The sequence below is a fragment of the Agelaius phoeniceus genome, chromosome 2 (assembly GCF_051311805.1).
Source record: "Agelaius phoeniceus isolate bAgePho1 chromosome 2, bAgePho1.hap1, whole genome shotgun sequence".
Lineage (NCBI taxonomy): Eukaryota > Metazoa > Chordata > Aves > Passeriformes > Icteridae > Agelaius > Agelaius phoeniceus.
In genome coordinates this window covers 89,395,676-89,419,911 of record NC_135266.1, presented here as the reverse complement: position 1 = coordinate 89,419,911, position 24,236 = coordinate 89,395,676, and the positions used below count along the sequence as shown (strand labels likewise).

Genomic DNA, 24,236 nt, shown 5'->3' with positions numbered 1-24,236 from the left:
TATGATGTTACTATGGTATGTATTGCCTTCAGAGAAGAAATATCACCACCACACTAGATCTTGCAAGGCAGCTTTCTTAGCATCACAGCACCATTGAAACATGTACTAATTCAAGGAGCTGTGCTCTTCATTAAGAAAGAGAGGGTTTCTCAGGTTTCCTTTCCTGAAACATCCCATGCACTCTTGAAATGAAGTTGTGATCCATCTACTGTCAAGGATGTGTCCTGATTAGTTTACAAGTCTGGTAAAAATCATCCATACATACGCATTCAAAGCATTTCTAGCTAGCATGTGTGTGAGACAATCCATGTGTTGTGGCAATATCAATGTAATGTTTTGCCAAATTATGTGGTAAAATCTCATGTAATCAAGCAGAAATGAGAATACCTGTTTAATAGCTATGGTATATGAAACCACGTTAATGTCAATCATATCCTCCCAGCATATTGACCAAAGGCTTTTTTTGTCTTCTCAAGTGTCATTTTAAAAATGAATACTTCAGCCAAGGTTTTATTACTTGCTTTAATTTTAATTACATTGTGTTCAAAATCATCATAAGCATTTTACAATCAAAAAAGGCAATAAATTCCTTGCCCAGGTAAATTTTAAAACTTAAATTGTGTTCATTGAGAAAAGAGAAGTAAAATTTTCTTCATTACATAGAACTTGGCAGCTGTTAGATGCTGTAATTATGAATGTGGAAGAGTTCAGATACAGTTAAGATAGATAAATAAACTAAATATTGTCATGAACAAATTTGTCCAGATAGTTTACAAAGATCTCTTTACTGTGAGATAAAAATAGTGGCTAACAAAAGACTGTTTTGTTGCTTTCATTAAGTCAAATCTCAATCAATTTATGTGAGAAGTATTTGCAAAATGGATTCTGATGTTAAGGTGAAGTGACACACTGCAAGGAAAGAAAGGTCAGCAGGGACCTTTTTGTCAGTATGCAAGGACTTTCTTACTGTATTTAGAGCTGTTTGGTAAATATAGAAATATATAGCTACCAGTAACCTAGATGCTAAAAAGAACTGGGAGTAAGTATCTGGTTTCAGCCACATAAGAAATCTGTTGTGATAGTAAAGTGTTAAATTATGCAAGCACCACAGAAATAGTGAAAAATCAGGTTAATAGGAGCTCTGAACAACTGAACAGATATCAAATTATCTTCAGAGTAGTGAACCAAGATATCATATTCTCCTCAGAGACTTGCAGCCTGGGGAGGCAAACAGTCCCATCCTGGTATTCTGCTTGTTTCAAGCACTTTGGAAGCTGACACCAAGCTGGTCCCCACTACCTCTCAGCTACAGCTGCCAATTGGGAAGGTCTCAAATCCCAATGTCTCACTCTCCTTACTCAGTTTTTAATGTCTCAGAGAAGTAATCTGGGTTCCCAGTCCTCAAAGCAGAGAAACCTCCCTCCCAAATCTTCCCAATACTCCTCCTTAAATAAGCAAAGACACATAGGCTGGCCATCTTCCAAGAAGCAATGAACAACTGTAAATAGAATCAGTAATTAATGATTTCCTTTTTTTATGCCTCTTAATGGGAACGAGAAAAAGTCAGATGTGTTTGCACCTTGAATGGACACTAGGGTGCAGATGAGAGAGCGAGAGCAAGAAGCAAGTCAGCACCTTGGCTTTTCCTCATGGGAGGAGGAGCACTAGGATCCCTAGCCCACACTATCTAGCAATAGGCAGAAGCCTGCGGGCCCCAAGGCAACAGCAGGTTGAAACAGGCCAGTGGCAAGGAGAATATCAGACCAAAACAGGCTTGTTGGGTGGGCAGGATAGTGAGGCTGCTGGAGAGAAAAGAAACAGCGAATAGCTGAGAAGAGGCTGAGGGAGATAGAGAATCACATACTTCTGTTCAAAAAGATTTCGGTGGAGCTCCAAGAGACAGAAAGGCAGGTGGGTCACAGAGACACAGAAGGGGAAAAAAAAATTCCTTTTATGAGAAGTAGAGGTGTTAAGAAGGTGGGTGGAGAGTTGCAGAAACACCATTTCCCTCCCTCCCTCCCATTTTCTCTAAGGGTGTTTGTCTCTGAGCTTTTCCTCTCACTTCTCCTCCCCACAGCAAACAGCCAAGCTGGGAAGAAGAGATTGTCTCTGAACTCAGCAGAGTGTGTAGGCACAGAAGACTGATAGCAACCAAGTAAACAGAGTTCACAACTGTGGTAGCCAAAGGAGCAAAGCCTGCTGGGGTGACAAGCATGAGCACTGTTCCACAGGTAAGGAAATGGGTCTGTCTTGTAATCTGCTGAGGGACCTTCATTGTACACCTCTCTTTTCCTTCCCCTTTCATAGCTACACTGCTTATTGCCTTGGGGGACCGAGGTAGTTGAGGTTTTCACAGTTTGTATCCAGAAAGGTCTTGTCCGGGTCTCAGAATTAATGATATGGGATATGGGGTGATGATTTAGGGGTTCTTGCCCTTCCTGTTAGTCACCCTAATGGCCGTTCTGAGAACTCTTTTGAAGTACTGACCAACAAGTAATAATAGTAATAGTAAAACTATTAGTAGTAATAATAATGATAACAACAACAATAATAAAAATTATAATGACATATTTTATTCTGTCTCCATTTTTTTCAGCAAGGTTTTATAAGAAAGTACTTACACAGAAATGTGCAGTTTCTCCCCTACAAATAGTTGTGGATAAGCAAGGCATAGTTTTTGGAATGTGAGAATGACATGGTGAGCCTAATTGCTTCCCATGTAGTGTGGTGTCCTTTTTCTGCTTTGATGTCTTATATAAATAGCTAGCAAAGTCTTAATTGCATATTTACAGACAAATTGCATTGAACTGAACTGTTAGCTCAAGGTTGCTAAAAAAGTACAAAGCATTCAAGGGCAACAGAGATAACTGTTTTATGTTACTAAATAATACAAACACTGAAATGTGCATGTGTTCTTACATTGAGATCTGTTCAGTGTGACTGTGGCTGTAATGCAAACAGTCACTTATATTTATCTTGTCTGCATTTTTATAGTTGAAGAATTTGCAGAAACCTTTGTTTTGTATATCCATTCACAAATTTCTGTGTGATGAAGATCAAACCATAATCATAATTTTAGTTGTTGGCCATGGTTTTGCTTTACAATTTTAGTACTCCAGAATACAATTCAGCAACCTTTTTGTTTCATATTTCATGTGAGCAGGTACTCTATTTCAAACACAGGCTAAAATATTTCTCAAATGACATTTAATGGGCTCAATTTATGTGCTTAAATAATTTGCTGACAAAAGATAAATTTAAGAAAATGAAGGTTTTTGTGATATTGGGGTATTAGTCTGAAAATATGCCATCCATGTGAGTAATGTGATAAACAAGATTTGGGTAACAGCCAAAGTCAGTAATTCATGAATAATCTACTGGCTGAAAAACAATACTGCTACATTATCTAGTAAACAGTTATGAAAAATAACTTCAGTTCTCTCTTCCTTTGAACTCTTTTTAAAAATTTACTTTATTTTCATGAAAGTTAGATGCTTATCTTTCTGTAATAGCACTAAACACTGTGAAAATGCAAGGTGAGAAAGATTTTGGCAAAGTAACTTCAACCTTCCTTCAGAATTCAGGAACAGCTCACAAACAGAAAGAAGGAGATGCTCAAGGAAAATCAAATTCTTTGGCTGATTTAGTTGTATCAAACAGTTCTTGCTTTAGTGATAACAGTACTTGTCATGCTATCCCAAGTCATTCTTGTGTTTGAGTCAGATGATACATATAGTACATTAATTTAAAGTCATAAATTTTTATAATTTACAGCTATTAGAATTCATCATTTAATGATTTTACGGCCATTTGTTCTCACTTAGATCTAGTGAAGACATTTAAATTTGAGCATTTGCACATGCTTAAAAACATGAAAGAACTGAAACTGTAGTGGAAATTGCATTCATCTTTATGCTAATACTGATTATTCTTCTCACCCATAAGTGAGGCCTATAAGGAAAAACCCTGTCAGAGGTTGAAGTCTTTTCATCCTTTTCCACTGGCTTGTTCAAACCATTCACTTGTATCTTTATATGGAGCATGCTGGATGAAGCAACCAGGTCTCAAAACTTACCACAATAAAGTGCTGCTGCTTCCTGTAAGCTATGTAATGTTCCTGTATCCTGCGCCCTGGAAGTGTTGGTATGCCACCTCTGGGTCCATCTAGTTAAATCCACACCTCTGCCTTGGCCAAGAATCCCTGCCTTAGGTCTGTATTCAAGTGCCTGTAAACCACTTAATCCATTGTGGCATAAAAGTGAAATTCATTCTAGATCAAAAATCTGACAGGGATTTTGCTCTGGTGAGTATCTGTCTAAGAGTACTGAAAAAGCAGGTATTTGTCTGTCTAGATTTGTTTAAGCTGTTGGCATGAAAAAGACATAAAGGAGGACTAAATATGACTGCCCTCCTCTTTTTTCTCTGTTTATGTAGGTCCACAATTTCGCTTAAATCCCACCCCAGTTAGAGAGGCAAGATTAGAAAGGCATTTATTATGGAAGGTGAAGTGTTTCAAGAACAATTTTTATGCTTATGGTTCACATAACACAGACCATAATCCAGTTTCTACGTAGAGGTCCACAACCAATTTCCACTACCCTGTCATTTGTTTTGTGCTGTGTTATTATTTTGGGCATGCTGCTCTCAGCCAGGTACTTCTCTAGTTGTTTCACAATGGAGATTTGAGGGGGGCAGTGCTGTTTCTCTTAGACATTTTTAAAACTCTGTTATTTGATGCATTTTGGATTTCAAAATAAACATCATGCATAGGCCTGAAATAGGCCGACTGTTAACCAAAAATTCATAAGAAATTCAACAGACAGTCTTGAAATTCCAGTTTCTGGCTAGTATCTCCACAGTCATGCCATTTATGACTCAAAAGAGAGAAACAGATGTCTTCTGATAGCATGAAACCAAATAATTGAAAAATTGTTACTATTTCATGATAGGAATAGGCCAGATTTTCTATGTTAAAAACAAGAAGTTTATTGCAGCAGAGAAGTCAGGAGAATTGTGACTGTAAATCATTCAATCTTTCCTAAATGGTGAAAGATGAAGGCTTGCATGCCAAAGAATGGTTTTCCTACTTCCTTTATCAGCTAAGCTAGTTTTCTTTCACTCAGTTCCCTGCCATACTGTTGTGACACTTACTGTCTTACTCCAGGAGTAAAACAAGTGTTTTGCTACAGGGACTTATGAAAGGAATTTGGATTTCCTCCTTTGTAGTTTGTACATTGTACTTTGTTAGTATGATAATGTTCTGTATCTAAAAACTTCTAATGTCACTTGTATGTACTTGTTCTCCGTTTGATTATTCTGTATCTTTCCTGAAGAAGTCAGGAGAATAGGATTTTAAAGGAGAAAAGCATTAGGCACTCAAATCTTGTTAGTAATTTCCAGGAGTTGAAAGCCTTTGAGAGACTTTTATTCAAGATTGAATAAAATTCACATTTGAAAGATTAGAAAGTGATGAGGTCTGTTTTTCTATTGCTTATTTTTGTTTTCCCTTCTATTAATGTTTTTGTGCAGAAGTCATAAATCGTATATTAGTCCAGATGATTAACAGCAGACTCATTCATTTCCTTAACGTTCCCTTAGGAGAAGGGGCATATACTGTGACATACTTACATTCCTGTAAAGATTTTGCTCCATTTCTTGTGATTTTTGTCAAGATCCATGTTTCCTGGTTTTGTGGCAAAGAACATAGATACCGAGAGTCGTGACAAATGCAGTTTAGCTGCTGCATGTAAGGGAGCAGCAAAGGCAGAAGAGAGGTGATGATCTGAAACCTGAGAGTCATGACAAGGCAGGCAAGAAGCTATGACTTAAAAAGCAAGGGGAGCACCCCTCAGTATGGGTGTGAGGGTTTAAGGTAGGACTGGTGACAGGGCCCAGGGTCAACCAAGAGTGCAGATTGCCAGGCAAGTCCCTTGTGAGGAGACAGGTCCAAGAGCAAACCTGCAGAATCAAGTCTGCAGGTGATGGTCAGGATCCAGACCGATGGGATGCCTGTCCGGACAAAGGCATGGCTGCCATTGCAGCAGAGCTCAGATGGAGATCACACAGGAGAGCTGCAGACAGCCAAGTGAAGAAGTGAGCATGTGCACTAAGGCTGCTTCTTGCCTTTCCTCAAAGAGTTTCAAGGCCTGATAAGGTTTCTCAAACAGATTTCTTTTATCAAAGAATCAGGATAGAACAGGGAGCTAAATTTGAGCCTGTAGGGACAGCACAGGCCAGGCCCTGACAGTGACATGTAGGACTCTCCCAATAGCACTTCCATCAGCTTTCACAGCTGTGATATTTTCTCCTTGTTTGCTACAGCTGAGGTTTTCCATTATCTTCTGGCTTTTCCCCCCTTCTGCCTCCCTTTTATCATTGTATACTCCTATTCAGTCATTTCAACTTTCATTTTTTTTCAGTTCTTTCCCTATCCTTATATATCACCAGCATGCATTCCAGTGTCTGCTCTTTCATAAACTGCTGTTCTCCAGTGTTATGTACATCAAAGTATGCAGAAGGAAAGAAAACATCATATAATCTAACTATATCCAGGTAGATGTTAGGGGTATATCTTAAGATATCATCTAGCTTCCTTTGCAGCCAACAGGGAAAAGGACAAATAACTCTGGAGAATGCTTCTGCTCATCCTAAAACAGATATCTAAAACAGAAGGTGTACTCATTACGTCCCTAGCCTGTTCCACAGACAAAAAAGACACACCTAGATTATGAAGAAAACTAAATTTAAGCCTGTCTCTATATAAGATCTCAGCAATTTACAGCTTACTTCAGTTGTAGAATAGAAAAAATCTTTTCTCTCACTTGAATTGGACTAGAGGACTTTGGATGCAGTACCTTATTTCTTGAAGAGAGATCTGAAATTAGTGCTTGGATTGCCAGACTCCAGCAGAATAAAGAACCACCAGTCCTAGCCATCCAATTATTAGCTTTATAGACTCAAAAGGGCTTTGATATCTTCAGGAAGTATATGCAAGGTAATTCCATATACCAGAATGAACCATGGAGGGAGAAGTCTCCTCATAGCAAGCTGGATTGTCAATGAGTAATTCATAATACTGTGCAACAGTTATAGCTTGAAAAAACGGGAAAGTGAAGAAAGTGAGAAAGCCCATGGGAGTACAGACACGTAGATGACTTGGATGACCATTGGTATTTTGGGACTAGTCCTGTGAATGATTTTCTAGTAGATTAGGTGGGAGATTGAGTATGTTATTAGTGCTAACCTTAATATGAATTTTTCTTTCTTGATTTTTTCTGTCTCTTCAGACCTGTGACCAGGAGCTGAGAACAGGTGCGAAGAAAGAGCGATGCCTTCAGGGGAAAAGCCTACTTCTGTGTGCACTTCTTCTCAGTACTCTCCTTGGCTTTACATTGCTTATCACCTACCTCGTGATGACTTGTGCTCTAGGTATAATATGAGATATCCTTTTCCATTCTTCCTCACCCACCCCATTTTTAAGATCCCTTTCTCTCTTACCTCCACTGTGTTTTAAGGTTAACATCAGTATTAAGAACCAGACTTTCAGAATCTCCACAGCACCTTTTGTCAAAAATACATTTTTCTACCTCTTCCTTGAGTCACAGTGGGAAGAAATCCTCCATGTCTGTCCTCCTCTGCCTGCTATTTAATATGCCTGAGCCCAGTTTCGAGGGAGAACAGCATTATATTGTATTACACCTCATCAATCTGTTCTGCTCTCTCTGCAGTCAAGAAACTGAACTGAATCTGAGACTTGGAGCTCCTGTTTTGCCTTTCTATCTCTGAATTAAGTCTAGTCCTGTTTTTCTAGCACAGATCAGTGCAGTCATAGAGTAAAAGCAAAAGTCAGAGTTTCTTGCTAATGGAGAAGCTGTGAGTATAGACCAGAAACATTAATTTGCTTCCAAATTTGCTAAAGAACTATCTGCAGAGTGGTCCATGGGAATATCTCTGCATATAGAAAGCTCAGAAGGTGCATTTATATTGGTGGATACAGACATTCCCTGCTCCAAAATAAGCACTGTTGAATCTTCACCTAGCTTTTTTCTTTAGCTCTTGTTATATGTTAGAGACTGCAGAGACCAAAGAAAATCTGTTTAGATCTAGTCCTTTTCCACTCTGCCTGCCTTCTCCCATGTCAACTTTGAAACCATAGTATGGGAAATCTTACCTTGATTTACAGGTGGATTATTTCAGTAAATAATTGATCTGATGTTGATATAAGATACTGAACTAAAATGACAATGTATAGCCAGCAATTTGAAGCAGTTTAGAAAAAGAAAATTATAGATCAAAGCAAGATATTCTAGAAATATCCTTGTCCTCTTTTGACAAATGTCATACTGAAAAATGTTTCCCATACTTGAAAAAAAACATGTTTTAATCTTATCTCATTTCTTTCTCTGTTCTATGTCCTTCTCTTACATCATATATTGACATCATCAGTTGCTTTCTTGTTTATCATGTGGCCAAATTTGGCTGATTCAGAGGAAAGACATTGGGAAGGCAGAATAATCCAACCTGTGGCTGCCTAGATAGTACAGAGGACAATCTTCCTGGGATGTGAAAGAGAGAACACACTTCCTCCACATTCAGCAATACCTTACAAAGAATTCAACTACATGCAATGGAGCTTGTACCAAAAATAAGTCTTTTGGGGTAAATGTCCCCTAAAAGATTTTTGTTTGGAGTTATTCTCACTCTCTACTGTTACTTCTCAGTTCTCTCTTATTTACTTCCTCTTCAGGATCCTGTGATGCTGAGTCAGATCCTGCTCTGTTGGAAAGACTTCTGAATTCTAGGAATGACACTGTTAACCCCTGTGAGAACTTCTACAAATATGCCTGTGGCAGATGGGAAGGCAAACAGTCAAGTAGAACCAGAGAAGAATCACTAAATGTATTTGATGTGTTGTTGGAAGAAAACCTGTTGATCCTGAAAAGGCTTTTAGGTAGGGTCAGATGATTGGTGTGTTACCTTCAGCATCTGCCTCGGTTAGATCTGACAATAGTAGTGACTGAGAGCACAATCATTCCTAACAGGGACTGAGTCCCCTCTCTTCGTTCTTCTATCATTACAGGTACAGATTTATTTTTTGAGCATGTCATGTTACAGTAGCTGCATTTTAAACATTTTAGTTCCTCTTGCCAAGTGTAACAGATGAAAGTCACGCTTTAAATTCTGACAGCAACCCAAACCATTCTCCTGTTACATTGTCAAAGTAGGCCATTGTTGCTGTGCTAGTCTGAATGTGCACTCTGGTGATGTGTCCTGCCTCCTTGGGGGACTGAAGCCTAGATATGCACCAACTTCCTGTTGTGCTCTTGTTTCCATGCAAAAAACCTCACATATTTGGCCTCAGGAAGAGTCATGGTGCTAGAAAGTCCCTTGCTTTGGGTCACAGTGGGAAATGTGGATGTATTTGTAAAATATTCTTAAAACTGTTCTCTGCTCCAATGCTGTCCCAACTTCTTTCTAAATTGCTTTTTTAAATTTTAAATCTACTTTTTTCTTCAGAAAGTCCACAGTTTGGGATAAGAGGCTCAGCCAAGGAGAAAGCAATACGATTTTATCGTTCCTGCATGGATACTGAACGAATAGAATCCCAAGGAGCTCAGCCATTGAAGGACCTCCTAAATGAGGTGAATGTTTGTGCTGTTTCCTCTCCTTCAGGAAGAGAATTCCTGCAGGGAGAAGGAAAGTGGGCAGGTGCGGTGATATAGTCCTATATGATGTAACTTTCATAGATTCTGACCCTAGTCGTGGTTCACAGCACAACTTCCAAGTGATAAATTTTCTAGCTTTAAATGCTGTTTTAAGAACTGATTTTCTGACATCAGATACTCATTACCTGAATCTCTCCTCATAACCTTATATATTACTGAAGGATGGTAAAAAAATCAAGTCTACAGAGAGGGGTCATGTTTAATCTCAGATCCTCAGTAGGATCTGACTCACAGATTGGGGAGCATCTTGCAAATGGATTAAATTTTTGTGTCTAAAACGAGATGATCATTCAGTAGTCAAGGCTGCCAGGAGAGCTTGTTTAAAGGAGAAAATCCTTCTCTTTCCATTCTGGGAGACTCCTCTTGGTGCCAGGGAGGGCTGGACATCTTCCTTCCAGCAGAGCGCACTTATGCCCTGTGTCAAAAGAGGATGCAGAACCTTCCAGAAAAAGGAACAGTGACTACAGGCCCACCTGGGAATCTGCTTGTCAGGGAGCTGGGACCTGTAATCACTGATCCCTGTTTGTGCTTCCGGATGGCTTCAGAAAAATGAGACCTATTTCCTGTCTCCTGCTTATCCAGCATTTTTTCCTGCACACCTTACTCTGTTGCTAATTACAATTCCTTTTCCTTGTCATTTTGCAGTTCATTGCTTTGCTTAAGGGAAAGTGTCAGGTCATTCTAAAGCCAGCAGGGTATGTAGAACACCTCATAAGTTTCCCATTGTGCTTTTTGCTCTGTTGCTTCTCAGTTATCAGAATGACTGAGTTTATAGGTGTAAAAGAAAAAAAAAACTGTAAGTACAGATCCAACCAGTTTTTCTCACTTGCAGCATTTCTGTCTTTTTCTAGGTTGGTGGATGGCATAACACAGGTGTGGGGGAAACAAAAGATTTTAATGAAACTCTTCAGATTCTCATGAGCAGATACAGCACCTTTCCATTTTTTAGAGTCCATGTGGGACCTACTCCTTTTGACCCCAAGACCAATATTATTCAGGTGAGCATTGTAAAGAAAGAGCATTATTAAGGAAGCATTGTGAAGCAAGTCAGACCAAGACTTGCTCAAGTTAAGCCTGTGTCCTTCTTTGAAGAACTGAGCAAGCATTTTCCAAAAGTAAAAGCAAGTTAATAGCATTTCAAATTCCATTATATAGAAAATACCAAAATATCCTCACATTTGCATTTCTGAAAAAGTTTTTTCTTTACTCTTTTTTGCAGATTGACCATCCTGAGTTTGATATTCCACTTGAGAGTGAATTCAAAGAGAAAAATTATCTTGAGGTAACATATCAGAGGCTGAAGAAAGGTAAAAATAGCTATTTGATGTAGGGACCTCCTTGAATTGCCTCCTGGTTCAGAGTGGTCTGTTTCCATGGGTTACGGTCAGTGACCTCTGAAAATGCCTCCAGAAAGAATTCTTTACAAAACTCAACTTTTCCAAAGGATAGATTGTAAAATGTAACCCATTTTAGCTACCAGGTTAAAACTTCTAGTTTAGAATGTTATAGTTACAATTTTTAATCGTTTTTATAGTTACAATTTTTTCTGAACCTGGGCTTTCTTTTAGTTTTTGCCTTGAATGAATGTTTTTTAAAAAATGTTTTTGTCCAAAATATGGCTTTATAACAAAATTTGTGTATTGCAGGGAGGGATAGCTAGCATTTTTCAGCTTATTTTAAAGTGTTTGAACATATTTTGGGGGAACAAGTTCTTTGACCTTGAGACATTGTAACAAAATGAACTTTGTCATTTCTGAACTTCATAAAAACTGAGTTATGTCATTTTCTGAAAAATCAGAGCCTTTCAGAAAAACCATCAAAAAAACTGAGCTATCATAAGCATTCATCTGAAACTTTATGAAAATAGAAACAAGAAGTTGACATTTTCTGTCCATTAAAATACTGACTCATTATATCACTGAATTTCTCTCCTCTGACTCCAGAGATGGCAGGCCTACATCTCTAAAGTTATTCTAGTATTTGAAGTAATTGTGAGCTGTGAGAAAAAGAATCATTAGGGAATTCTCTGCTCTTCACTGAGAGAGGAGCTGTACTTGGCAAAGGGTATTCCACATGAACAATTGCATAAGGATGTTGCAGTAAGAGGACAGTTTTAGGAATGGGGTGGGTCTGCAGTAGTTTTGAAAGACTGAAGTTTATATGGTAAAGATGGATGGGTGGATGGAGGGATGGATGGATGGATGGATGGATGGATGGATGGATGGATGGATGGACGGATGGAGTGACTAATTTTTGGTCACGTATCTTCCATTGAAGATATGCTCTGTATTGCAGGTTCTCCGTGTGTATCTTTCGTATTTGAAGAAATTAGGGGTTCTGCTTGGAAGGACAGAGGATGGTCCTCCTGACTCCTTTTCCCTGACCCTGTCCTTCATCTCTAACCTCCAGCGATTTGTCACTCCACTGCAGAAAAGACAGCAGAGGGGGATGCTGTTCTTCCGCACCACCATTAGGGAGCTACAGGTACCTGTGCCTTAAAGCTTGAGCAACACAATTACATGTGACTTTCATGACTTCATTCTGAAGATCCAGATCAAAAGAAATATGAGATGCTGTGTTTAAATGCCATTGTCTTGCAAATTACACTTGGAGCCTGTTGAGCTTTAAATAACCCAGTAACTTATGGTCTTTTACTGACAGAGTTTTTTCAGGCCCACAACTCTCTCCCCTCTCCAGTGGCAATTCCCTTTAAAAAAAGTCAGTTCTCCTCAAGATGCACATTATAAAAACAATTTAACTTGTGGAAAGTATCTCTTAACATTATTGGGAAGACGATCCTGGTTTCCCTATTATTTCTTGTGAGCCAGTTTAGATTCATAGCTCAGCATGTAAGCTTTTTTACTTGCAGGAAAAGGCACCTGCTATTGACTGGCTGGCGTGTCTCAAGGCTGTCTTCCATCCTGCGCCAATGGACCTCTCTCAGCCAATTGCAGTGCATGACATGGATTACTTAAGCAACATGTCACAGCTCATCGAGAAATGGCACAAGGGAAGGTAGGAGTCAATATCTATGGTTGCAGTTTTTCATGCCCCAAGAAACATTTTCTTCAAATACCATAGGTTTAATAGATTAGAGGCTGCTGTGTTAGAGGCTGCTGAATCCAGTAGTCTAACAATTGCAAGGCTGCTGTGGCTTATATCCTCAGGTTTGGCCAGTGCTATGGCTTAGCATATATTCCCAATAGGTTTGTATATGCATGCACCATGTATGAAGACACATCTAAAATAATTAAAGTGTGTCACAGAGAGGAAACACAGTGTCTTGACTGGCACCCATAGCACTCATACCAACATGAACACAGATTGATTCTACTCCTTAGCTCCAGCTGATCGGGATTGGTCAGTACTAGTGAAATACGTGTGTGCACACCCATGATGTGGCTCACTCCAAGAGCTGGTCTTGGGTATTTAGCCTGTTGAGAAGCTGGCCAAGATCTCCTGGTGTACACCTGGATATATCACACGAACATATGATCCCCTGAGTCTTGCAGCCCTACTTTGTTTAGTTGCTGGTACTCTGGTGTCTTCCTGTCACAAGCACACCTATACTATCAGGTGTCTTCAGTAGCTGCTCCCAACCACTAGTATTCCCAATAGCCAGCTCTCAGACTGCTGCTCTCTCCAGAAGCTAGCTGGATCCAAAGTCCCTCCAGGAGTCAACTCTCAGACTTGTCATCTCTCCAGCATTCATTTCCATCTTCATACATACTGAGTAGAATGTTACTTAACAATAGACTTTAATAAGATAGGAGGACAAATCCTGGTTACCATGTGCAGTGCTCAGTCAGGCAGACACCCTGGCAAGCAGTTTACACTCAACCATTCCTTCTTATCGGCTTTCCTCCCCATTTTCCCACATATATTCTCCCAGTCCACTATGATCCTTCCCTTTCCCTGCCATTGGTCCTTCCCATAAACATGCCATCATAAATCTTACATAATCCCACAGACTTCTCATAATGTTCTATATGTTTCACCCAGTTGTAAAAGTATCCTTCTCCAACTTCCCATAAAGAATCCTGTGCCCCAGCAGGGAGTTACCCCTTAAGTCTCCACAGTGTTTTGGGGAGTTTCTGTATTCAACTCATGTCAATCATCCCTCTTTGATAGCTCCAGGTGTCATTGTTCAGGTTCCTAGGATTTCTCTGCCTAAAGTCACTCCTCTGACACTTACCTCTCTTCTGTGTTTATGGTTACCAGCCTTCAATCTTCTGTCTACAGGGTCCTTCACATTTATATGATTGTTTGTCTGGTTGGGAATCTCTCCCCAGCCCTTGACAGTCAATTCCAAGATGCACGCCTGGAGCTGTATAAGATCCTTTATGGAAAAATGGGGTCTAGAATGGTGAGTTAGCCTTTTATCAGTTTCTTTGGCCTCCCCAACAGCTGAACACTGTAGCTCATGCCTTCTGAATGTTCTCTTGATACCTTAAATGGATAGAGTTTCTTAGATCTGGGAAGAAAAACTACTCTCCCATGGTCATTAAGAGCTTCTTTTTTCTCAAAAGAAATGTGCGAGTAGATACAATCCTCAGAAGTTTAGAGAGCTGAGTGTACTGTATCATGGAGTAGGGAAAAATTATACATAGATGGTCACCTTTCTTCTGTGGCTTTTTCTCTGCTAATATACAAATCTTGAGGGAAAGTAAGTGGAGCAAATCATAGGGAAATTAATGTTTTACTAGAAATTTTTACTGTGGTAGCTTAAATAGAACTACATTACTTATTCACTGCTGTCAATTTTAGACAGTGCTATTGTCCACATATCTACATATAATTTTAATGATTTCCTAGTTCTTTGTCCTCACTCTCATGAGTCTCTACTTCTTTGTTCCTACAGATCCCAGCTGAGCGCTGGAGGAAGTGCTTGACTGATACCAGCTCTTTCTTTGAGCCAGTTCTAGGGAAGATGATTGTGCAGGAAATTTTCCCTGAGCAGACCAAGAAATTTGTAGGTATTCATCATCTTAACCCCTAAGCAGAGTTCAGCTTCACCTCTTTCATTTTTTGACATGCCACCTTAAGACCATATTAAGACAACAAAATCATCTGTAGGTTTTCTACCTAGCTATTATCTTTGCCTCAACTGTTAGAAAAGTTGTTTGTGCAGCACCAATAGCTATGACAGCCCAACAAATGCATGCAATTTCTGTATACTCCCTGGAATAGCAGTATTAACAGTATTCATCACCAATGTGATATATCTCAATAAGATTTTCAGTTGCAAAGACACTAAGCAATCATATGAAAACATTCTGAGTGGATCCACAGTAAAAAGAACACTTGCCTGCAGTGTGGAAAAGATTTCCTGTTTTTTTCATCCTGTGATGGTCAGATTTTTTTTTTTTGAGGAAAGTTAGTGTAGCACCTGGTTTAGCAGAGTTTGAAGTCTATATGGTGGGAAGAATAAATAACACCAAGAAAAGCTAATTGGAAAACCAAGACTTCATGTAGGGAAGCATACATTTTAATGAATAAAGCATAATTGCAAGAAGGGTTGACTCAGATTGCCATAATTTTGGAAAGGGAGACACCAGCAAGAAATACTTGTGGATACTGAATTTTCATTTTGCTCAAGAGGGGAGGCAATTATTCAATATCGAATGAGAAGGAATTGTCTCCCTCTTAGTTACTGTGAGAGGCCAGATGAAAAGGTGTGTGGGAGAGAATGGTGAGCCCTGTGAGGAAAAACTGGATGCCAGATAACATAAGGCTAAATCACTGTAGAAAATGAAATCTCTTTCATCACACACACACAAAATGGAATTTTCCCCCAGTTATTCTATGGCTGAATTGCTAGAACATGTGAAGATGGTAGCTAAGAGTGAGCAATGTTTTTGTGCAATTGTGACCATGCCTTCTTTTCTCCATGGCAGGCTGAGCAGATGTTCTCTGTGATCCAAGATGCCCTCTGTGACCGCCTGGATCAGGTGGAGTGGATGGATGAACAGACTCGCCAAAACGCTAAAGCCTTGGTGCGTGCAGAAGGCAGGAATTACTGAGGCCTTCCTTTCCCTGAAGCCTCTGGAGAAGGAATGGAAAAGTCCTACACCTTTATGTATTCCTACCTGCTTCTACAGGCACACAGTCTTAAACAGATGTCTTATTCATACTAAAAACTGAAGGTGGTTTTATAAGTGCCAGCATGCATGGTTACATATACTGATAGAGTGGCTCCATTTTTGTCTGTCCATGAATATTCTGAATTAATTTATTGAGATACAATTCAATTTTATACATCTAGTAAGGTTAAAAGCTAAAAAGCTGAATGGCAGAAGACAATACAAAGAAAAAGAACAGAACAACATTAGGCCTTAAGTTGTAGAGTTGAGAAAGCAGAGCAGCAGGACAAGATGTCTTCTTGAAACAAAGTAGCTGTCCTTTTGAAGGCTGACTCACAGATCATGTTAACATTGGTTAAAAATAGCCTTTAAAAGGACTTGCAGAATGTGAAGCCTCCTATTGATCAAGTTTCTTTATGTTTGTTTGTTTGTTATTATTTTAGGTATCCAAACTACAAGTGGAGATTGGTTATCCAGCTCACATACTCCAGACTGACAAAGTGAACCTGGAATACCAGAAAGTGAGCTATATAATGTAAACATGCCTGCCTCATTATTGGCAGTTTACCTGTATCAGCTGCTGTCTTGTCTACTTACAAAAGAGGTTATGACCTCTGGAGCACATTTCCTACAGTTCATTTTTTGGGAACATATGGGGCCACAGAACCATCATCTGTTGCTTCTATATTGTTGCCTATACTGATTCCTATTTAGACCTGTTGGCCTGATAAAAGTAATTTTTTACCTGTTTCTATGTTCTGTTTGGCCTCCGGATAACATTCCTGTCATATTTTAAATTGAAGGTCTTTAGAAATGGGAGAGAAAAAAACTACAAGTATCCCATTGGTTTCTCTTCTGATTAACCCTTTTTTGATCCATGGGACTTTTCTTTTTCTTAATTTTTCTTTTTCTCAATTGTTCAATTCATTCCTCACTTATGCCCTATGACAGTCACATCCCCTGTCTCTTCCCTCAGCTGGAGATAAATGAAGACACTTTTTTCCTCAATGTGGTGGCTTGCTTGAAAGTACTGAGGGAAAATTCCTACCTGAAGCTCCTTCAGCATAACCCACAGAAAAAGTAAGTCAGATAGTGATCTGAAAAATATAACAAAATCCCATACTTGTGAACCAGCTGAGGTTGGAAGGGACCTGTGGAGATCACCTAATTCAATACTCCTGCTCAAAGCAGGATTAGTTAGAGTAGGTCACTCAGAACTGTGATAACTGTATATCTCTCTTTTACTGTGGAAGAGGAAGGAAGGGCAGGTGGGAGCCAGTGGGCAGAATTGGATTCAGCACCTCTGAAAGTGGTTTCACCAGTTCTGAATGTTGCTGCAAGTCTGCATTGCTGCATCCTGCTTTAAAGAAACCTTGAATCTGGCAGGCTGTCCTTCATTGAGCCTGAGCAATGCTACCAAAGTACCCATCATTGTGAAGAGAGCACCTTTGAAAAAAACCCACTTTTTTGACCATGCACCCTTAATTAAGGGGGATAGCTGATTCTCCTGGACTTCTTAACAAAGCCAACAGAAAGGCTCTGTGATGACAGGAATGCTGGTGGAGCCACCTCAAAGGCAGGACATAGGATGCTTCAGAAGGAAGGCAGCATTGACAGATGGGCTTAGGCCTTACACTTCCTGCAGAGTATTCCATACATGACTTCACAGGAGGCTATTAATCCTAATTTACTTGACAGGGAAATTATGAGGGAGAAGGTCTATGAAAACTAAGCTATTAGTTCTGATCATCTGTAAACAATTGAAGATTTATTTCAAACACCTGTAACTCTAGAGAATGTGAATTTCATCATTTGCTGGTGCTGTGTGAGCAGCTGAGCTTTTTTTGCAAGCTCAGTGAAGGAAAGGATCAAAGTGTGAGATAAGGCATTAGTACATTCTCTAATTTCTCTTTTTATTTTGCTTCTAGCTGGCATGTGCACCCCTGGAGTGTGCATTCATACTATTCAATAAGACACCACATGGTGGTCTTTCCAGCTGGAATGTTCCGCAGTCCTTTTTTCCACATGGAGTTTCCCAGGTATGGAGGGGCTTCAGAGGTGCAAGTTGAATGTAGTCCCTGGGCTTCACCGTGCTTCCAGCAGAAACCTTAGCAGGTGGCCTGTCCCTAATTTCTTTCTCTCACTGCATCCCAGAAAGACAGAGGAAAGGGGGGAAGCCTGGCTTTTTCTAAAGCCACATGGATACTGCTTGATGCATTCTGAGAGTGAGTGATCACTGACTCTGCTGAGGCAAAATCAGAATCTAGGTGAAACTGAACTGACACAAAGATATTACTTCAGAGCAAAGAGGCAGAAGTCACATGTAGGTTAACTGCAAAGAAGATATTCCACCTTTGCCTCTCATTTTCTAAATTCCAAGGATTCCTGAAATCTAACCCAGAGAAAATAGGAGCCTTACAGAGCAACTTCTTGTCAGAAGTCTTTTTGAAATGTGTCACAGTTCTTCTATCTTTGTTTTAAAGAAACCCTTTCTAGTAAGCAAATAGACTTTTAACTCTGAGTCTTCCCCTGCAATAACGCTTCTCGAGACCATACTCCTCTGGTTCTGTTCTTTCATGATATGGAACAGATCTCTTAAGCAATATTTTTTCTGATAATACAAGCACTCCAAACAGTTGACTGTAAACATATAATTCTATGTCCTTTTCGCCTATAGTGGATAGATACTTGTTCTAGTACCATTGTACTGAAAAATAAGCTCACATTGTGGCAAGAGGCTGAAGTTCAAAAGAAACATGTTTCAGTTAAAATTAATTATTTTCTTGATGGTGATCTTCTAGTGCTTGCAGTATTTAATTAATTTATTATAATATGAAGAAAAGGACATCTCAAAAGAATAGTAGAAAAGAAAATTTTTTTCCAGTGGCATGGGCTGTCACTATATTTCTCTGTGAAAAAGTGTCTATGCCTTCTTATTCCTTTTGTATTCAGGTGAGTAAAGTACATTTTTCTCACTGTCACCTCAGTTGAGTGGACTGATAAGTAAAACTTTATCATCTTTTGGTGAGTTGGTACAATAGCATTTTCTCAAATGATGTTCCAGAGTTTAAACTTTACTGGCAAAAGCCAATTCAGGTGACTGTGAAGATAATTCTGAAAATAAGAACTCAGCAAAGCAGTACAATTGTTATAGAATCATAAAAAAGTTTAGGTTGGAAGGAACCTTTAAAGATTGTCTAGTTCCACCCCCCTGCCATGGGTAGGGACACCTTTCACTAGACCAGGTTGCTCAGAGCTCCATCCAGCCTGGCCCTGAACATTTCTGGGGGTGGGGCATCCACAGCTTCTCTGGGTAAAATTTATAAATTATCACCTATAGAGCTCCTACTGAGTCCCAGTGATGGAATAATGATCTAGTACAAAAATTTCATGCTTCAGCAGTGTTAATCAGTGCATGGGAAGAAAGAATAAGCCCATAATTTCATATAATGGAAATGTATTTTGAGTGTTCTCTACCTCGTGATAGTATTGGTAAATTCATTGCATAGAACCATAGAAATTCCATTTGGAGGTTTCTAGGACAACTTCTTGCTTGTAGCAAGATTGCCAATGCTAGACCAGAGTAACTGCAGTCAAAACATCATGATTTTAATTTGCCTTGCCGGTTTTATGTATCCTTTCTCACTAGACAAAAGTTGCAAGATTGCTTCTCCAAACATCCTGCTTTTCTGTAGTTACCATTGTAGTTGCTGTTTGTGCAGCAGTTCAGACAGCAGAGGTTCAATAAGGACATATATCAACAACAACAATACCTATCATTACTAATGAGCTAATAAAGGCAGAATCTCATTCATAGACTCTTCATTGTTACGATGGCTTATTAGCAACAAACACTTTAAAGTAAGCCCATAGTACAATTTTAAGCATAGGTAGGATAATTTGCACTTGTCCTTGCACTTTTACATGCCTGAGTGACAATACATAGAAAATGTTTCTGTGTGATCCCAGAGTAGAACACTCCTGTGGACCACACAGTTGTGCTCAGAATAAGAATGCTCCTCTGCCCTCTTTTTCTTTCCAAAAGCACTCTTTTCATCTTTATTTTTCAGTGCTGTGAATTTTGGAGCCATCGGGGTCTTCATGGCACATGAAATTCTTCACTCATTCTATGGTTATGGTGGGTACTGGCTGTGGTGTCTTCATTTACTGTTCTAGGTCCCACTGGTACTTCCCCTTAGAGGATCTGAAATCCTAGTCCTTACATCAATATATACATATATTATTAAGGTAGATGAACTTAAGGAAAACATATTTCAGTCCATGCTGGCTACTAGGAATAATCAGTGATTAGTATGAGGAACACAGGTGAATACCAGAAATAGCTTTACTTCTAGGACTTTTTCCCCCCACAGTGTTGCCTGAGGGCTGTCCTGCATGCAACAGGAGTGCACTACAAAGCTCTATAGACTGCTTGGTTGAGCAGTATGAAAGCTACAGCTTTAATGTCAATGGCACCTTCACACTGTTGGAGAATACAGCTGACACTGGAGGGCTCGCCGTCGCTTACCAGGTATTGTGATTTACTTCTGCAATCTCATAGTCTGACTACTGCTGCTCCTCTCTCCCACATCCCCCTCCAGTTCCAGATTTCTTGCACGCCTGTGCCAGTGGGGCATGAGCCCAGCATGTCCTCTGTTAGTTCAGAGAGAGGTTCCTCACAAAGCTTTGCTCATAGTCTCAATATGTCCATGTAAGACAACTTGTCCCCTTCACTTGTCCCCTTTACTTCCCTGTTTAAATCATGCACACAAAAGCATGCTATTGTATTTATGCTTATACTTGAGGAAATAAGCTGAGATATGAAACAGAATTTTGTGTGATGGTGAAATGACTCCATAACAATGTTTTCAGCAGTACCTTAGGGAGAATTTTTTGTTTCTTCATGCAGTACTTCAGTTTACCTGCTGAGGGTGGTGTGAGATCCCTAGGTCTAAAATAGTACTTGTTACATTCTTTCATGAAGAACATTGGGAAGCAGAAAGTCTTTAATTTATAATCAAATACTTGTGATTTTTTAAAAATAATTTTCATTCTCTCATAGTATAATTACCACATCCTATGACAATGTGTGTTTATTAGTATTTGTGTAATAGCATCTGAAATGGTAAGGAAAGTAATTATGTTGTATTCTCCCACTTTAGATTTATTAAGGGCATGGGCAGCAGCAGAGAGCCTCAGAATGAGGAGGGAGATGCAAACTTGCTAATTTATTAAATATATATTAGATTGATAGATTTTATTGACAGAAGACGAGACTGTGATATTGTCTAAGGAAGATTTATAATTATCCATTTTATCTCTCCACAGGCCTATAAGAATTGGCTGAAAAAGCACAAAGAAGAGGATTTACCTAAGATTGGACTTTCACACGATCAACTTTTCTACCTCAGTTTTGCTCATGTAATGAATTCTAGTCATGTGTCTTTTTCACTCTTCTTTTCCTCCACACCCTTACAGTTTGTCTTTCTCAATATTCAATCACTTTCCCTCCTCTTCACAGAACTGAGAATGACCAATGATTCTGTGAGGTCCAGAATCTTATTTAGAAGCTAAAAATCATATTTATAGCTCCTAACCTGTTATGGATCTCAAGCTAACAAAAGGCCTGTCTGCAAACATATCTTTTACAAAGCACTGAAATCCACAAAAATTAAGTTGTAGCTGACAACTGCGTCAGGAAAAGCAGGCTTTCTTTGCCAGCCTCTGAGTACTTTTTTGCTGTTGCGAGCAATCTTTTGCATGGACAGTGAAATCTAACTGTAAAAGTCATGTTTCTGTCCCTCCCTTCCTTCATTCACTGCTCTGCCATGGTGCTTAGCTGGATGTCAGGTCACTCTGATTGACTGATAGTGAAAAAAATGTTTCAAATGTTATTTGGAGACAAAGAACTAGAAGTACATGCACCCATAGTTTTCTGTTTCTGTGGGAAGCTGCAGTAAATTGTGCAGCTATGCACAGCTGTGTTGCCAATTTCCCCATGACAGAGGGTGGGATTTCTGTGCTCAAAAAAATCACATCCTTATAAGTCACTCTAATTGTGCAAAGGGAGAAGTTTTGTGTGTTTATTAAGTCAGAGCAGTGCATGAAAAAAACAGCTTATTGGGTCTTTTAGAGTCTAAATGGCAGCTGCATCATTTGTTGATAAAAAATGACGGAAATCCTGAGAATGAAGACTTGGATTGCTAGTTTAACACCAGTTAAGTCATATAATCCTCCCCAAGTCTCTAGAGTAGTAATGGGATTTTGTGTAAGTGCACTCCTTTGTTGATGAGCACTCAGTGATTTCACTTAAGAAGCTGAATCTAGATACTGAGACATCTTTACTACTTTTTAGATAGAGTCCAAGGTTGCATGAGCCTAGCCAGGGTAGTCTAAATTTTCTGTTTTCTGGACTATGCAGTACAGAAAAAGTGCAGATGACTTGTCAGAGGGTGAAATGGGGACAGAGAAGTTTAAGGAAAGGGAAAAAAATCTGAAGAAAATCTTGTCGTCAGCCATGTATACACATTTCCTTGTTTTCTCCAGCGCCCTCTGACACATGCAGAGGCATGAGGAGCCCTAAGTCTTGTTCACATGAAGACTTTCAGCCAAACTGACTTTTCTGTTTTGCTTCCCTTCAGGCAATGTGTGGACACCTGGATCCAGAGAAGCTCCAGTCTTCCCTGAACACAGATCCACATAGTCCCTTGCCACTTCGTGTCTCTGGGCCTGTCAGCAATAGCCAGGACTTTTCCAAGAGCTTCCAGTGTCCCAGTGGAACTCCAATGAACCCAGACAACAAATGCCGCATCTGGTAGCACGCATGGAAGAGGAGGAAGAGAGATGTGATCCCAGGGAGAGGAAGGCCTGACACATGGAAATATGACCATCTTCTCAGGGCCTCTAGGGTGACATGGTGCTCTTATTCACTCCTTTGCCTTCCTTTTCTTGTTACCCTTTCCTCAGCATTTGATGGCAGGGAAATTCTTAAACTGATCTCACAAGGAAGGGATCTCCTCCAAGGCTCTCAGTGCTCTGTCCCAGATGTGTGACAAGTCCCAGGGCAGCAAGGTGACTGGCCAGTTTCTAGTAGGCAACAGCTTGTGAGGAGTTGTGAACAGAAAGACTGTTACATTAGTAGTCCCTCTGTTTAGTGCATTTACCTGTCTGCTCCAGCAGCCCCACAGTCCTGTAGAAAGGGCAAGTCAATAAACAGGAGCTGTAAGACTTGTTCATGTCTTACAATAGCTCTTGGGGAAATCCTATGGGTTACTGGGCAAATCACATGTAACTTGCAAGAGAGGGAACAATTCTCTTCTCTTCTCTTGCTAATAAGTGGAGACAGGTGCTAGGAAAGACTCAGTGGCTACAGCTTGTAGGCTGAAACGTAAGTGACCTAATAATGAAGTTTACTGGAGGCCTTCTCTGCTCTGTTTTTGTTTCATCAGCAAAACTCAGACATAAGAGGAAAGAGGAAGGCTCCCCCATTAATGGGAGGGTAACTGGGGAGCTGGGAACAGATTATATTTCTTTTCCAACAAGATCCTCTTTTTTAAAGTGTCTAGGGTTGAGGATATGGTAGAGGATGCAATATGGGAGAGTCACAAAGGTTTCTAGAAGTTTCTGAAGGTTGAACAACTAGAATTCTAAGAGCCTCTCTGCATCCTGAACCTGGTTCTCTTCCTACATTTGTAAATATTTACCATCCAAGCAGAGGCATAGAATTGTAGCAGGGTTTTACTTTCTACTTGAAATTGAATTTTAGGTATTAATTTGCTTTAGAGCAAAAACAGAGTAAGAAACACCATGATTTGGGGTAGCAGAAGTGCCTAAAATACATTCTTAAGAGCAATGTAATAATTACATCTATTTCAGGCTCTCAGAAAATTTATACCAATGTTCTAAACTTTACTGATGTTCATAAGTATACAAAATACTTACACCTTTTGCATACTCTTCAAACTGTTCTTGTTTATGGGAACATTTTTATTTTACTTATTATATTGGCTGCCGGGGATTGTTTGTGGAATAGATGATGGCAAGTGGAAACATCCCTTATCAATGTAAGCATTTTAAAAATAACTGTGTTAATCCTTTTCAAGTACTGACAAATAGAGCAAAATGTTTCCCAAGAATGGACTGTTCAGAGATATTGTTTTCATTAACTAACAAAAATAGTAATAAAGTGTTTGCTTCTGAAAAAAAAAAATTACTTTGATTGCAAATGCTTTATCATCAGGCCTTTATCTTTTTTCTGTATTTGTACTGTTCACAACTTGTCTGATGCTCTTAATTGAACTTCACAAGTAATAAATGCAAATACTAAAATAATTTGAATTATTTACCATCATAAATGTAACAAAATTAGGCTTGTACTTATCGTTGCCATTTAAACAGTGTATACTCTTCCTTCCCTTCACTCATTCAA

General features: G+C 39.4%; 1 protein-coding gene across 7 annotated transcripts; it reads left to right on the top strand.

Moving 5' to 3' along the window:
• Positions 1-1,691: 1,691 nt before the first annotated feature.
• On the top strand, positions 1,692-24,139 carry KEL (Kell metallo-endopeptidase (Kell blood group)). Of its 7 annotated transcripts, none has more exons than XM_054655002.2 (19): positions 1,692-1,911; positions 2,078-2,231; positions 7,287-7,428; positions 8,747-8,950; positions 9,517-9,641; positions 10,577-10,723; positions 10,945-11,007; positions 12,021-12,209; positions 12,595-12,740; positions 13,947-14,091; positions 14,587-14,697; positions 15,623-15,721; positions 16,252-16,343; positions 16,760-16,888; positions 17,737-17,847; positions 19,879-19,946; positions 20,182-20,339; positions 21,137-21,229; positions 22,450-24,139. In XM_054655002.2, exons 2-19 carry the CDS (start codon positions 2,214-2,216, stop codon positions 22,624-22,626), a joined length of 2,217 nt encoding a protein of 738 aa, XP_054510977.2. In that variant the 5' UTR covers positions 1,692-1,911; positions 2,078-2,213; the 3' UTR covers positions 22,627-24,139. The 7 variants fall into 7 exon arrangements, with proteins under 7 accessions (XP_054510977.2, XP_054510976.2, XP_054510979.2 ...); XM_054655001.2 differs by having other exon boundaries at positions 1,692-1,977; XM_054655004.2 differs by having other exon boundaries at positions 1,693-1,977; positions 16,252-16,329; positions 16,785-16,888.
• Positions 24,140-24,236: the final 97 nt, after the last annotated feature.

What these genes read in the sequence shown, in the direction of transcription:
- KEL (XM_054655002.2), top strand. An exon ending in GCCAAAACGCTAAAGCCTTG is followed by an intron (nt 15,722 to 16,251) that starts GTGCGTGCAGAA and finishes TTATTATTTTAG; the next exon opens with GTATCCAAACTACAAGTGGA. An exon ending in TTCCACATGGAGTTTCCCAG is followed by an intron (nt 17,848 to 19,878) that starts GTATGGAGGGGC and finishes TTTATTTTTCAG; the next exon opens with TGCTGTGAATTTTGGAGCCA.